This window comes from Equus przewalskii, chromosome 9, assembly GCF_037783145.1.
Source record: "Equus przewalskii isolate Varuska chromosome 9, EquPr2, whole genome shotgun sequence".
Taxonomy (NCBI): Eukaryota; Metazoa; Chordata; class Mammalia; order Perissodactyla; family Equidae; genus Equus; species Equus przewalskii.
This window is the reverse complement of record NC_091839.1, coordinates 20,615,681-20,629,063: the sequence shown is the minus strand read 5'-3', so window position 1 is coordinate 20,629,063 and position 13,383 is coordinate 20,615,681. Positions and strand designations below refer to the sequence as shown.

General features: G+C 47.3%; 1 protein-coding gene across 7 annotated transcripts; it reads left to right on the top strand.

The window, feature by feature from the left end:
• Window positions 1-3,657: 3,657 nt before the first annotated feature.
• On the top strand, window positions 3,658-12,139 carry LOC103558373 (sialic acid-binding Ig-like lectin 8). Of its 7 annotated transcripts, none has more exons than XM_008531330.2 (7): window positions 3,658-4,258; window positions 4,444-4,722; window positions 4,942-4,989; window positions 5,897-6,154; window positions 6,836-6,932; window positions 7,268-7,364; window positions 10,423-12,139. In XM_008531330.2, the coding sequence occupies exons 1-6, from the start codon at window positions 3,817-3,819 to the stop codon at window positions 7,341-7,343; spliced, it is 1,200 nt and encodes a 399-aa protein (XP_008529552.2). In that variant the 5' UTR covers window positions 3,658-3,816; the 3' UTR covers window positions 7,344-7,364; window positions 10,423-12,139. The 7 variants fall into 7 exon arrangements, 4 of the variants coding, with proteins under 4 accessions (XP_008529552.2, XP_070414448.1, XP_070414449.1 ...); XM_070558347.1 differs by having other exon boundaries at window positions 3,661-4,258; window positions 7,268-7,310; XR_011522414.1 differs by having other exon boundaries at window positions 3,665-4,258; window positions 4,878-4,989; window positions 7,268-7,310.
• Window positions 12,140-13,383: the final 1,244 nt, after the last annotated feature.

Here is a 13,383-nt window from a genome sequence, read left to right as displayed (position 1 = left end):
GGTCTAAATCCAGTGGCTGCTGTCCTTATACAAATAGGGAACTTTGCACACAGACACATGTAGGGAAGAAGGCCGTGTGACAAAGAAGGCAGAGATTGGAGTTATGTTGCCACAAGGCAGGAAATGCCAAGGGTTAACGGCAACCAGCAGAAGTAGCAAGACACGAGTAAGGATTCCCCCTAGGGCCTTCCGAGGGAGCCTGGCCCTGCTGAAACCTTGATTTTGGTCTTCCAGCCTCCACAACTGTGAGAGAATAAATTTCTGCCGTTTAAGGCCACCCAGTTTGTGGTAAATAGTCACAGCAGCTCTAGGGAACTAATACATTTGCTCAGCACCTGCTGTGTGTTAATGCTTTGCCTGTCGTGTCTCATTCACTCCTCACAATGACTCTGAAGAGAGTCAGCCCTATCCCCATGTCACAGAGGAGCCTTGGGTGAGCTGCTCAAAGCCACACAGGCCAGAGAGTGGAGAGATCAGGTTGAATTCAGATAGATGACCCCAATGCAATAAGTGGGTCCGCTGTCTTTACTGCTTTGTGAACATCCAAACAGCTAAGTGGTTCCTAAGAGCAGTGATGACCACAGTTTCTAGGCCTGCCAGCCACACTGTCATAGATTCAGCCGGGAAGGAATCTCTATCTCTCTCTTTCTCTTTCTCTCTACTCTTTCTTCCTCCCTCCTGCCCGCTTTCTTTCTTTTATTTTTTCTTTTCGTTTTTTTCCATTCTTTCTCCCCTGCATTCCTCCCTCCCTCCCCAGCCTGTTCTTGGAGAAGAAAGGAGCAGATCTTCCAGCCTTGCCCTCTCTTCTTTATCTACCTGTGCCCAACTCTGAGGCCCTGCCTGGACAATGTTTCCTCATTGCCCATTCTCAGGGGCAAGTATATGCCTGATCTGTGATACTGGATGAAGGCATTTTTGTCTGTTTTGTTCACCAAGAACGATGCTTGACACATAGTAAACTACCAGTGAATATTTTAGAAGTTAACAAATATGCTGCAGTAGCTTGCAAAATCTCTGTCGCAAGCCCAGGACTTCGTTCTGACCCCAGCACTATCTTAACTACCCCTACGTTGTCTATAACGGCATCTGCAGTTCTCCACATCTCCTGCTAGGTGGTGAGCCCATGGGGGCAAGGATTAGGTTTGTTTTGACTCCCAGAGCAGTTCAGAAAATTTTGTTGATAGGATAAGCCCCAGAGAAACGTGAGTCAGGTTGATAGGTCCCTGGGTGGCAAAGACAGGCAACTCAGAGAACCTACTCCTTTTATAGCGAGCAGTAAGGAAGACTGCTCTTTGTCCTGGAGGAAGACGTGAGCTCACTCTTCAAGGTTGCTCCCTGAAAACACAGCCCTGAGAACTTGACCAGGTAAGGAGCAGTCAGAGCATCATGTTTTGGGCAGACCCAGCAAGACGTGCAGGAATAAGAGAGACTCAGGAAGACTGTCTTTCCCAACAGGTGGTTTTGCTCTTCTTATTGATATGAAGATGTCAGAGTACTCCTACAAAATCCTCTATTACTGGGATAGACTGAGGGTTCTGTCACTTGTGATCAACATATTACTATGTAAGACTGAAACATTTGGCTGGTTCCTCATCAGAAAACCGGGAGGATGTAGTAAACAGAGAAACTACAATACTGACATTTCACAACTCTGTTCTCCTACTGCCTGCTTTGTTTGAGGAAGTTGAAAAAGAAGATGACTGGGAGGAAGTGACTCTGTGGGAAAATTATGTCTCTTTTTTTGGGAATAAATCCACTGCACTTTCTTCCTTATAACAGCAGCCAGACTTTGGTTACTTCCCCCAACTCTTCCATGTGCCTCAAAGGATGTGGTCTCCAGAGTTTGAGACTCTTGTGTGAGCTTCATCAGTTTGGCACATTCGGGTGGGAAATTGGCTGAGCAATGCTGTTGTCGAGAAGATGAGGGGGTGGGTCACTGAAAAGTTCTAAGCAGAGGTGTGAGCTCTACTGATCTCTATACTAGAAGGTTTTACCAGTTACCAATTACAAAGAACTGGAAAGCCTGATCATCCTCAAGGTAGTGATGTTATAGTATTTTCATTCAAGATAAAGTATAAATAAATAAAATAAGTAAAACAAAATAAATGCCCAGCCTCATTTGTGACATATTAAGTATAGAACATCTCCTCTTAAAAACAACCAGTGAGAATGAAATTTAGAGGACTAAAAAAATAAAATAAAACAGGATAAAACCATATGTCCTATGGGATCAAAATGAGAGAGAAAATAAATGCCTTGAAAAAAAGAAGTAAATATACCAAATATACTAGTTCCAGGATGGGGTTGCTTCTGGCCCCACAGCGTTGATGGCGTGTGAGTCATAAGTTCCTCTTTTGCACACAGTTAGATTCTCGGTGGCTTCCCCATGTCTCTCCTTCCCATTTTTATGCTATTTTTTGCAAATTGGGGACCACAGGGAACAGGCTGGGCATGACCAAACCCTCTGATCACAGATTCTGCAACTGTTCCTGCAAGGAGAGAGTGAGTGGCCAGGACAGGGGGCCCCAGGAGAGGGGGAGGGCTGCAGGATGAGATTCCAGCTGAAAATTCAGGAAATGGTGATGGTGTGGGAGGGCCTATGCATGCTCACACCCTGCACCTTCCTTCTCCATGATCACAGCACTGACGCTACTCAGGGGGTTGGGTAATAGTTCTGGGAATGGAATAATATGGATTGGACAGATTCATGAAGTTGAATAGAAGAAAACACTGTGATTTTTTCCATGTATACAAAGTCTTTAAAAAAAAAAGCATGAGCAAAGCCATAGTATTAAGGATAGCATGCTCAGATGATAAAACTACAGAGAAAAGCAAGGAAATAATTGGCTTCACAGTGAAGTTGGGGCTCCTCCGAGGGAGTAGGCATTCACGATATGGAGGAGGACCAAGGGGGAGGTCCTGGGTGCTCCCCATGTTCTATACCTTGAGTGTGTTCATTTTGTGGTGAACCACTGAGCTTGTGGGGGCACTTCTGTGTATGTGTCTTACGTTTCCCCCAAAATAGTCTCAAGGAAACCAACATGGGTCTGAGGAGGCACCACCTCCCAGAATTCCCACCACCTCTGCCCAGCCCGTGGTCACTGAAAATAAACTCGGTGAATTAAAGTGCATGCCTCTTCTCTCACAAAATCCTCACCGTCCCTGAGGGTGGAGGACCCCCAGGCTGGCGTTCCTCACTATGTGTCTACTTCACTTGTCTCCATGTGTCCCCGTAACAGGGAGGTTCTGGTGCTGGGACACCTATTGTCTCCCCACTGGACACTGAATCTCAGGGCAGCGTCTGGGGTTGGTGTGAGACCTCATGAGCAGGGAGGGGACGCCCGTCATGTGGATTCTCAGGGAGTGAGGACAGTCAGCCTCCCACATCTCCTGTGTCCCTGAGTCCAACCCTTGGCCAGACCAACCTCCACAGACAGCCACAGCCTGTGATTCAATAAGTTTGACCAGAGGGAACATATTTCACTTTGCAGAAAATGACCCTCCAAGGGGAAGAGCATCCACAGGGAGGCAAGAGACAGGGCTAGGGCCCTGTGTGGGGTGTGAATTGGGTGAGGCTCTCACCCTCCCTGGCCCAGGGTCCCCAGGATTGGATGTGGGTGGTGGATGGTTGACTATAGGGCCTGTCCCAGTCCCCACAGTGTCTGGGGTGAACTTCCTCCTCTGAGGAGGGTCACTGTTCTGCCCTCACCCTCAGCTTCCTGTTGGAGCCTCCTCTAAATCTTGAACTTTTATTTCCTGAGAGAGAACCCTGAGAAACAACTTTTGTCAGGAAATTTGGCATCTCCAACACCAGATATGCTGCTGCTGCTGCTGCTGGCCATGCTCTGGTGGAGGGAGGGGGCTGAGGGCCATAGAGAGCCCTGGAAATATTACCAGACTTACCAGCTGCAAGTACAGAGGACGGTGGAGGTGCCGGAGGGTCTGTGTGTGCGAGTACCCTGCTCCTTCTCCTATCCCAAGGATGGCTGGAATAACTCTACCCCAGCTCATGGCTACTGGTTCTGGGAAGGGGCCAAAACAAACCAGGACGCTCCTGTGGCCACAAATGACCCAGATAGAAAAGTGCGGGAGGAGACCCAGGGCCGATTCCACCTTCTTGGGAACCCCCATAACTACAACTGCTCCCTGGACATCAGAGATGCCAGGAGGACGGACAACGGAACATACTTTTATCGAGTTGAGAGAGGAAAAGCAAAATGGAATTACCAAGAAGACTATCTCTCTGTGCATGTGATAGGTAAGGAGAGGGCTCCAGGAGAGGCCTCAGCGGAAGTACTGGGATAAGACCTCACTCCTGGGAGGTTTTGGGGGTAAAGTGTGTCAGAGTTTAGAGGGAGGAGTTGGACCAAAGCTGGAGGCTTTTCTCAGGGCTGCACCTCAGACCCTCCATCCTGATCCCCACATCTCCCTCTCTCCCGCCAGCCCTGACCCACTTACCTGACATCCTCATCCCGGAGACCCTGCATTCTGGTCACCCCACAAATCTGACTTGCTCTGTGCCCTGGGCCTGTGAGCAGGGGACACCCCCCATCTTCTCCTGGATGACATCAGCCCTCACCGCCTTGGGCCCCAGGACCCGACGCTCCTCGGCTCTCACCCTCACCCCACGGCCTCAGGACCATGGCACCAGCCTCGCATGTCAGGTGAACTTGCCTGGGGCTGGAGTGACCAGGACAAGGACTGTCCTCCTCGACGTGTCCTGTGAGTGCTGGGTCAGGATGCCCCATTCCTGATGTGATCCTGAGGGCAGTGGGGATGGAGGTATGATGGCCTCAGACACTGGTGTGGGGTCGCAGAATCCAGGCTGGGAGGGGGTCAGGAGGTGGCCCGCCTCTATCCTTGCCCCATATTTGCAGCTCCTGGGGACAAGGGCCCATGTCTACCCAGCCCTCAACACCAATGTGTGTCTTTCTCTCCCAGACCCTCCGCAGAACTTGACCGTAACTATCTTCTTTGGAAACAGCACAGGTAGGAAGGAGCCCCCTCCCGGGCTGTAGGGAGCAGGACCTCTTCCAGCTCAGGGCAAGGCCAGGTCCCTGCCTCACCCTGGATTCACCCCAGAGACTGGCTTGTGGGTGAACCCTGTGGTCCCTCCCATCCTTAGCCCCCATGGCCTCTGAGAAGCTGTCCCCATCGGCCCCTCACTCCCCTCAGCCTTCTCCAATCCCCTCAGCTCCACAAGGGGAAAAGGGCAATTCACATGGCAGATCCCGCCTCTGGAGACCCCTAATCATCAGTCTTTTGGTGACTGTTCCAGCCTTGTCTTTTTATTTTCTCCAACAATTCCTTACTTAAGTACCTTTGAATAGGTAATATATTCACACGGTCCAAAATTCATAACGTACAGCAGAGTCTGTCCTTCTGATGCCCAGTCCCCTATAGGGAAGAGATCAGTGTCCATACGCTGCTCTGAGCCTTGGTTTGTTCACATAAAGGATCTAAGTTGTCCTTTGATATCAGTAGCCCAGTTGTCCTCATTCTTCCCCACGACTGTGCAGTATTCCATCGTCTGGATGGATTCTGAGTTTGCACGCATCTTCTGTTAATGGAAAATCATGGCATTAATCTTATTCTACTGGCAGAAACACTGCAATGAACAAGCCTGTGTCTCCTTTCGCAAACATGTCTGTGGGAAAGATTCCTATAAGCAAAATATAGCTGCTTCCTATATTCTTTCCAATTTCAAGAGATTTCTCCAAGTGGTTCTTTTCAGAGGGAGAATAAGTTTACATTCCCACCCGTGAGGGATGAAAGTGTGTGTTTTCCTGAACTTCCGCTTACATCTCTGTGTCTGTCCTCATCCAGTCTCTGTCTGTATCCTTCCTCTTTATCTCCACCTCTTTGTGGCTCTGACCCTCTGTCTCTTCTTTGCCAGCACCCACAACCCTGGAGAATGGCTCATCTCTTTCAGTCCAGGAGGGCCAGTCCCTGCGCCTGGTCTGTGTTGCCGACAGCAACCTCCCTGCCAGGCTGAGCTGGGCCCGTGGGAGCCAGACCCTGAGCCCCTCACAGTCCTTGAACTTCGAGGTCCTGGAGCTGCCCCAGGTGGAGTCAAGTCACGAAGGCAAATTCACCTGCCAAGCTCAGCACCCTCAGGGCTCCCTGCACATCTCCCTGAGCCTCTCTGTGCAGAGTGAGTGCACCGGCAGGTTGGGAGGAGGGCTGGAGGAGGAGACAACACCCACCCCACCCTCACAGTCCACTGAGCAGCCCCGTGAGCTTCAACAGAGCTCAACTCTGGTCTGTGTTCTGCTGTGAGGCCTGAATTTTCCTGGACTCGGAGTGTCACTGTCCACTTCCTTCCAGGCCAGGGGTGTGGCGTGGGGGTGAGGGCTGGGAGGGAAAGGCCAGTGAAAGAGGTGGGTGTTGGAGGAGAGGGGCTGGGGCCTGGACAGGTGTGTCTGGGGACACGAGGCCCTTCCTTTGCAGGTTGAACAAGTCTCAGGAGAGTGAGGCTTTTACCATGGGCACAAAATTTAAAGAGAAGCCAAAAAATCCTCCAGAATCAAAAGAAATAATATTACAATGCAATAGTTTTTAAAAAATAAAATGAATGCAAAATAAATTCCACAAGGAACAAAATATCACCTTTTTAAGTAAAGTCAGGCTGCAAACCTGCTCTTGTATGCCTCACTTGTATGCCTCACTCTCCTCACTCTAACCCTGCCCCCTCCACCTGCCCCCAGTTCAATGTCCCTTTTTTTTGCATCTGGCAAAGTGGCCTCAACACAGAAGTCTAGGGACCTACGTGGAGTGTCAGGAGAAGAGACCGAGTTCTCAGAGGGGAATCACTAATAACCCAATCTGTTTGCAGGAAAAGCGTGTCCTTTATCAGGAGTGATGCTGGGGGCTGTCGGGGGAGCAGGTGCTAAAACCCTTCTCCTCCTGTCCTTCTGCGTCATCGTCATCATGTGAGCAGTGACCCTGGGGAGGAAGGGAGAGCCCTGGGGTGGGAAGGGCAGGCAGCCACAGAGCCCAGAGCTGGAGGGACTGGATGAGTCAAGAGCTTGAAGCAAGGACAGGAAAGAAGTCCCTGGGCACCTGGGTGAGTCTGTTACAAACCTCTGGCCCACTGTCCAGGAGGGTGGAGCCTGTCTACTCAACTCTGGGGTATATGTGTCAGGACCACCCCTCTCCCACTTCAGTCACCCCTCCAGGCCCTTAAGAGAGAACAGAGGAGAGGGTCAGCGTGCTCACAGCACCCTGAGCTGGTCTGGCTGAAAGGTTCTCTGGTCTCTTCACTCAGAGTGAGGCGCCGCAGGAAGGAAGCAACAAGGCCAGCAGCAGGGGTGAGGGACACGGACATGGAAAGTGCAAATTAAGTCACGGGGTCAGTCTCTCAGGTGAGTGACCTGGCATCTCCCCATGCAGCATCCTGCCTGGACATCTCCCCCCAGGATGGCCCCCTGGATTGCCTCACTCAGCATGGCCAAAGATGCTCTCATCTCCTCCTCCTCCTCCTCTTTCCCCCAAGTCAGATCCGCATCTTGCTGACAGCATGACAGCTCCTTCCTCTTTCCTTCAGGCCAGGCATGGAGGAGTCACTTTCTCTCTAACCTTTTCTTCTACTAAAGTCAAAAATTCACCATGTCTTGTCCATTTTTTGTCCTAAGAGCAGCTAGCATCAGTTTCCCTGTCTCCCCATCTTGATCCCCATCATTGCTGAGGCTTCAGGATTTCTTTCTTGGACCCCTCACCTTCCTGCCTCTCACCTCCCTTGCCCTACACAGAGCGATCGTCTGAAAGCCATCATGGTCCAGTTCCTCTGCATTTGAACATGTATTTGCCCCCATCATCTAGAGGAGAGGCTGGCAAAAGTTATCCATCAAGGGTCAGACAGTAAATATTTTTGGATTGTGGGCCTTAAATTCTCTCTTGCAGCCCTTCAACTCTGTTACTGCAACAAGAAAGCAGTCTTAGACTATATGTAAATGAATGAGCATGGCTGTGTTCCAATAAAACTTTATCTATAAACACAGACAGCGGGCCACATTTCACCCAGGGACTTTATGTAGTTTGCTGAACCCTGACCTAAAGAATAAAGCTCAAACTCCTCAGCCTGCAGCCCTGCATATTCTGGTTTACGGTGAGGAGAGCAAGGCACTCTCCTCATATGCAAAACTTAAAATGATCTCCAAAATCTCAGTCATCGAGATAGTACTTTAATGCACTATTTTTTTAAAAAATCAAAACTAATGAAAAAAATCTATGACGAGCAAAATATCAAAAATCTAAACAATGACAGGATCAGTAGACTGAAGTGAGTTAATAATTATGTAAGAGTGATAAATTGATGAACAGAAATTGTTCATCACACATGGCAGCATTCGCAGTTGAAAACAAGAGAAGTAGAGGAGATTTTGAAAATATTCCCTCTGTATTTACTTCCGGTAAATCCAGGAAAGCAGAATTATAGTAAATTTCTATATAAATAAATAATGTGTTTGGATACACATAAACTCTTAAACTTAAAATAATGTTATAATACATATCACTTTTCAGGTTTCCAATAATATTTCAATTATTTAAATGTTCTGGAAAAATTGACCATTAAAAGTACATGAAAACATAAATATGGGCACACATATTTCCTTCTGCCTCAGGCTCCAATTGGTTAGAAGGGCACTCTTCCTAAGACTGAGTTGTTTACATTTGATATTTTGTCCTCCATGGTTTTCTTTTTGCATTCCTTTTGATTTAAAAATCTTGCATTCAAATGTTACTTATTGCAGTCACCTGGGTTTTTGGCTCCCCTTTTAATTTTCCATTTTAGGCGAGTGCCTCACTTACCACACCGTGATTCCAGTCCCACTGTCCAGTCCACTTCCGGCCACTCCTCCTGCCTTCCACCCTTTGCTCCATCCACACTGGACTTTTCATCAGCATCAACCAGAACAAGTTTACTTTTACCGCTGGGTCTTTGCATGGGCTGTTCCTCTCTCCTCTATTGCTCTTCCTTCCCCATTTGATTGGAGAGCAACCAGCAACGGGGCTGCCAATGAGGTTTATGGAAACTGAAAAGTGTGATATCTTGTAGTTAAGTAAGGAAGGGCTTTAGTTTAGGGAAGACATGCTCCTGGGTCACCTGCTGGTGCAAAGTCCAGAGAGGTGAGGACTGAAGATGGCCATTTGGATTTCACTAGCAGAGGTCACTGGTATTCTGGATAATAGCAGAATTAGGAAGTGGTTTTGTGCGCATATGAATCTTAGTTGAATAATTAGGAGAGAATGGGAGGAGCGAAAACATTAACAGTTTTGGTCAAGTGTTCTCTTGTCAAGGGAACAGCAAAGAAGGATGCTCCTCAGGCAGCACCTGTCACTCTCTTCTATATGAGTCTGTATTAGCTTCTTGTTGCTGTAATGAATTTACACAAATTTAGTGGCTTCCAGCAACATAAATTTATCATCTTACAGTTCTGGAGGTCACAAGTCCAAAATGGGTTTCACTGGGCTAAAATGAAGGCGTTGGCAGGCAGGACTGAGTTCCTTCTGGAGGCTCCAGGGCAAAATGCATTTTCTTGCCTTTTCTAGCCTCTAGAGGGCGCCTGCGTTCCTTGTTTCATGGCTCCTTCCTGCATCTTCAACTCTCTCTCTGCCTCCTTTCTCTTGTCAAGACCCTTGTGATTACATTGGGCCCACCAATATAATCCAGGAGAATCTCCCCATCTCAATATTCTTAACTTAATTCCATCTGCAAAGTCCCTTTTGCTATGTAAGGTAACACATTCACAGCTTCCATGGGATTAGAGCGTGAACATATTTGGGGGGTGTTATTCTGCCTACCACAGGGACATAATTTCTTTGACTGACTTGTCCTGCCACCAAACTGTGACCTTTCCAAGGGCAAGTACCATGCCTGAATCAAGGCTCTGTATTTCTCCTCACTTAGTTCCTGTCCATCATAATATAATTCAGAAGTAGATATTTATTTGTTTAACTCATTTTTTTTGCCACCTCCCTCAATTAAAGAGTATACTGTAAGAGGTCAGCGTCTGTGTCTACCGTGTCCATCAAAGTACATCCAGCACCCAGCTCAGGGCCTCACACACAGGGGGCCTCAGGCTTTGGGGTCAGAAACAACTAGATTGGATCCTGGTTTCACCAGGGACTCTGAGCAAGCTACTTACTTGGTTCAACCTCAATTTTCATATCTATAAAATAGAGATAATAGTAATATCTTCTTTATGGGTTTTTTGTGGGAAGTTAATGAGATTAGCAAACACCAGATAAAGTGCTCCTAAGTATTAAATATGCGAGGAAAGCATGAATGAAGGCGATCTCAACCGTGATGTGCCTGGGATGAATGGATGAGGGAATTCCTGGGCTTCCCTCCTGGACACTCTCTGCTTTATCCTGTCCCTGCTTTTCCTCTCTGACTCCCTTCTCTCTCCCTCCACTCAGGGTGCCCTGGTGAAATCCCAGGCTGGCAGCCTCCCAGCCCACCCTCTCTCAGATGTGCTTGCCCCTTGCTGAGGGCAGGAAGAAGAGCTCCGTTGTGTATCCCTCAGCTATCGTGGGATGAAGCCTCGGGACCCACAGGAACAGGACCATGCTGGTTGTGAGTCCTCAGAGATCAAGATCCACACGTGAGAAACTGCAGAGACTCAGCCCTAGCTTGAGGGATGATGACCCCCGCGGGGCAAAGAAAAAGTTGTGTGCTCATTCCTGTAGAGCTAAAATCTTCCTAAATACTGTAAAGAACATAGGCTTTGGCATCAAAGAGTTTCAAATTAGAATCCACACTCTGTCCCTTTGTTAAGTAAGTGACAGACCAACACCTACCACTCTATGCCTCATTTTCCTGCTCTCTGAAATATGGATGAGAAGTCCTACCTGCAAGTTCATGTTGAGAATTCTGGGAGTAAAATCCTATTGGAGCATCTGCCACAAAGTGTATGCAGAACACACGCTGGAGCCCTGTGTTTGAACAGAAAGGCCCTACTGTGAGTTTCTCCTGGCTCTGGAGGGGAACAGCATCAGACCTCAGACCTTTCTTGTTGAGGTGCCTCCTACTGGAATGTCCTCCATTCAACCTTCATCAGCTTCTGTCTTTGAAAGCTGAGCTCAAGAGGTGGACTTCTGGGCTGAGATAGGAAATTCAAGCAGCACCTCAAGGATCTCCCCCTACAGAGACAAACCAAATGAGTGAGGAAGGTTCCCAAATGATCACATGACCATCTGATGAATGAAACTACATGGTCCTAACATTCTCTTACAGCACCCAAATGAAGAAAGGAGTGTATCACAGCAGTCACTTCATAAAGTAGCCTTGGTGGAAAGAAATCAGGGATTGGAGGAGGCATTAAAAATTTCCTACAAACGGACCCCAGGCCATTTATAACAACACCAAAAACCATAAACTACCAAGTGATATTCTTTTACTTAAGAATGCAATACTTCCACACTGAAAAATATAGAACATTGCTGAGCAAAATTAAGACGATCCAAATGAATAAAGAAATATACAATGTTCATGGATGGGAAGACACAGTATTGTTAAGATGTCAGTCCTCTCCATATTGATTTAAAGTAATCCCAGTCAACAGACTAAAAAATATGAATGTATATATGTATGTATAAATATATATACCTACACATACATAAATTGACAAGTTGAATCTAAAATGTATATGGAAATGTAAAGACCTGGAGTAGCAAAACAATCTTGAAAAAGAATAATTTGGAGACATCAGACTACTACAAAGTAGAGTAATCAAGAGAGTGTGGTGTGGACAGAACAGAGTCCATAAATAGACCCAAACATTATACAGCGTCCACTGAGCAGCACGCAGGCTATTAAATTGGGAAAGGTAGGACTTCTTAACAAATGTGCTAGAACTAGTTGATCAAGATTTGAAAATGATGAACCTTATAAATATTATAAGTGGTTTATATAATTAGAATCATGCCATATGTAGTCATGTGGATTTTTTCACTCAGTATTGAGTTTTTTGAGATTCATCCATGTTGTTGTGCATATCAGTAGTTTGTTCCTTGATTGCTGAGTAGGATTCCAGTGTATCGCACCTTGTATACCCATTTTCCTGTTGATGCACGCTTGGTTTGTTTCCAGTTTTTGGTGATTATGAATAAAGCTGCTGTGAACATATTTTCACAAGACTGTGTCCAGGTGTGTTTTCACTTGTCTCAAGTGTTGGGGGGCAGGACCAAGATGGAGACAACGAGGTCAGAGTCACATATTGGAAGCTTGAGGGTCTCTGGAACATCCTACAGAGACCAGCATCCAACAGGCACTTAGAGAGATGGATGGTCTGGAGCTCGGGAGGATGGTAGGGCCTGTAGATGGACAGCGGGGACATCTGGGGATCCAATGATCCTGTTAATGAATAGTTACTGTTGTGAGTTAAAGTGTGACCTCCAATAAGGTATATTTAAGCTTTCTCCCTTGGTACCTGTGAAATCGATTTTATTTGGAGATAGGGTCTTTGCAGATGTAACAAAGTTAACATGACATCAGACCAGATTGAGGGGAGCCCTAAAGCCATTGACTGTTTTCCTTAAACAAAGATGGAAATGTTGACACAGCCACACTTGGGGAAGAAGGTCATGTAACAAAGGAGGCAGAGACTGGACATGTGATGCCATAAGGCAAGGAATGCCAAGGATTGCTGGCAACCACCAGAAGCTAGAAGAAACAGGGAAGGAGTCTTCCCTAGAACCTTCCAAGGCAGCATAGCACTGCTGAAACCTTTCTTTTGATCTCCTGCCATCCAGAACTAGGAGAGAATAAATTTCGGCTTGTTTAAGCCACCTCGTCTGTGGTAATTCGTCACAGCAGCCCCAGGGAGCGAACACATTCACTCAGCACCTGCTGTGCATCAATTCCTCACCTGTCCTGTCTCATTCAATCCTCACAGTGACTCTGAGGGAATCAGCCCTGTCCCCATGTCACAAAGGAGGCTTGGATGAGCTTCTCAAAACCACACAGGCCAGCAAGTGGAGGGACCAGATAAGTCCACGTTGATGGCCCCAATGGCAAAGGGGGCCTTAGTCAGTGTTCCTTGGGGTTTTTCTCTGTATCTAGGTACTGTCCTAACTGCTTTGTGAATGTTTAGACAGTTATACAGTTCCTAATAGCAGTGACAACAACAGCTGCTAGGCTGGCCATCCACACTTCCATAGACTCAGCCAAGGAGGAATCTCTCTCTCTTCTTGCTTCCTCCTTCCTTCCTTTTTTGCTTTCTTTTATTCTTTATTTCGTTTCTATCTCCACCCTCCCAAGCCTGGTCCTTGAGAAGAGAGAACCAGACCTCCCAGCCATGCCCTCTTTTCTTTATCTGTCTGTGCCCAACTCTGAGGTGTGGCCCTGGCAACAATTCCTCACTTCTCATGCCCAAGAAC